Below are 705 nucleotides of genomic sequence, written 5' to 3'. Positions count from 1 at the left end.
CCCGATGGTGCGGTCGTTCCGGTGCCCCTGCCACGGGGTCCCTCTGGGTGCTGCCCCCAGCCCCGAAGCCCAGACAGGGTCCTCTCCAGCACCCTCGATGGCATGTGCCTCTCCATTGGCACGGACTGACAGTCCCGGCAGCGAGCTGGCCCCCGACAGGCTGCTTGGCCCGGAGTGGTCCCAGAAGCTGGAAGCTGCCTTGTCCTCTCCGTGGGATGCTCCTAATGCTGGAGAGACCTCATCCTTGGTCCCTTCACCACATGGGAGGTCTGGGCCATCCTCCCCCACCTCGCTCCCATTGGTTTCGGAGAAGCTCATCACCTGGAGGAGCTCACTCATCAGGGAGGGCCCCAGGTCCAGGCGGAAGGACAGCAGGGAGTCCGAGCGCTTCAGCTCTGCTTCCCCGGGGAAGGCGCTTTCTTGGGCCTTTTCCAAGCGAGGGACGCGAGGGATGGTGCAAAACCCGGACTCCAGCCCTGTGAGGCAGAAGCGACGGCTGGTGAGAGGGGGTACAGCTAGGTGGGAGGAAGCCTGCCTTACATCTGCGGGGGACAAGGGACGCTGCCACTGAAGTGGGGCAGGTCACGCTTCCATTGGTGGCACTGGCCTCTAAAAGACAGGCCAGTGTCTGTGTGGACATTGCCAAAGCCCAGAGTTACAGCAGAGGGTCTCCAAGTGGCCTTGGCCTTGGAAGATGCTGGTGGG

At 63.5% G+C, this 705-nt stretch overlaps 1 protein-coding gene across 1 annotated transcript in view; it reads right to left on the bottom strand.

Annotated features, from left to right (window-relative positions):
- CDC42EP1 (CDC42 effector protein (Rho GTPase binding) 1) overlaps nt 1–705 on the bottom strand; it is a 6,723-nt gene that overhangs the window by 541 nt on the left and 5,477 nt on the right. The window contains exon 3 of the mRNA XM_009332661.1: nt 12–476. Coding sequence (XP_009330936.1) covers nt 12–476 — 465 coding nt within the window. The remainder of the gene's footprint in view (nt 1–11; nt 477–705) is intronic.

Source organism: Pygoscelis adeliae, unplaced genomic scaffold (assembly GCF_000699105.1).
Source record: "Pygoscelis adeliae isolate BGI_AS28 unplaced genomic scaffold, ASM69910v1 Scaffold399, whole genome shotgun sequence".
In the NCBI taxonomy this organism is placed as follows: domain Eukaryota; kingdom Metazoa; phylum Chordata; class Aves; order Sphenisciformes; family Spheniscidae; genus Pygoscelis; species Pygoscelis adeliae.
Note: the sequence above shows the minus strand (reverse complement) of the source record. Positions and strands in the feature narration are given on the sequence as shown.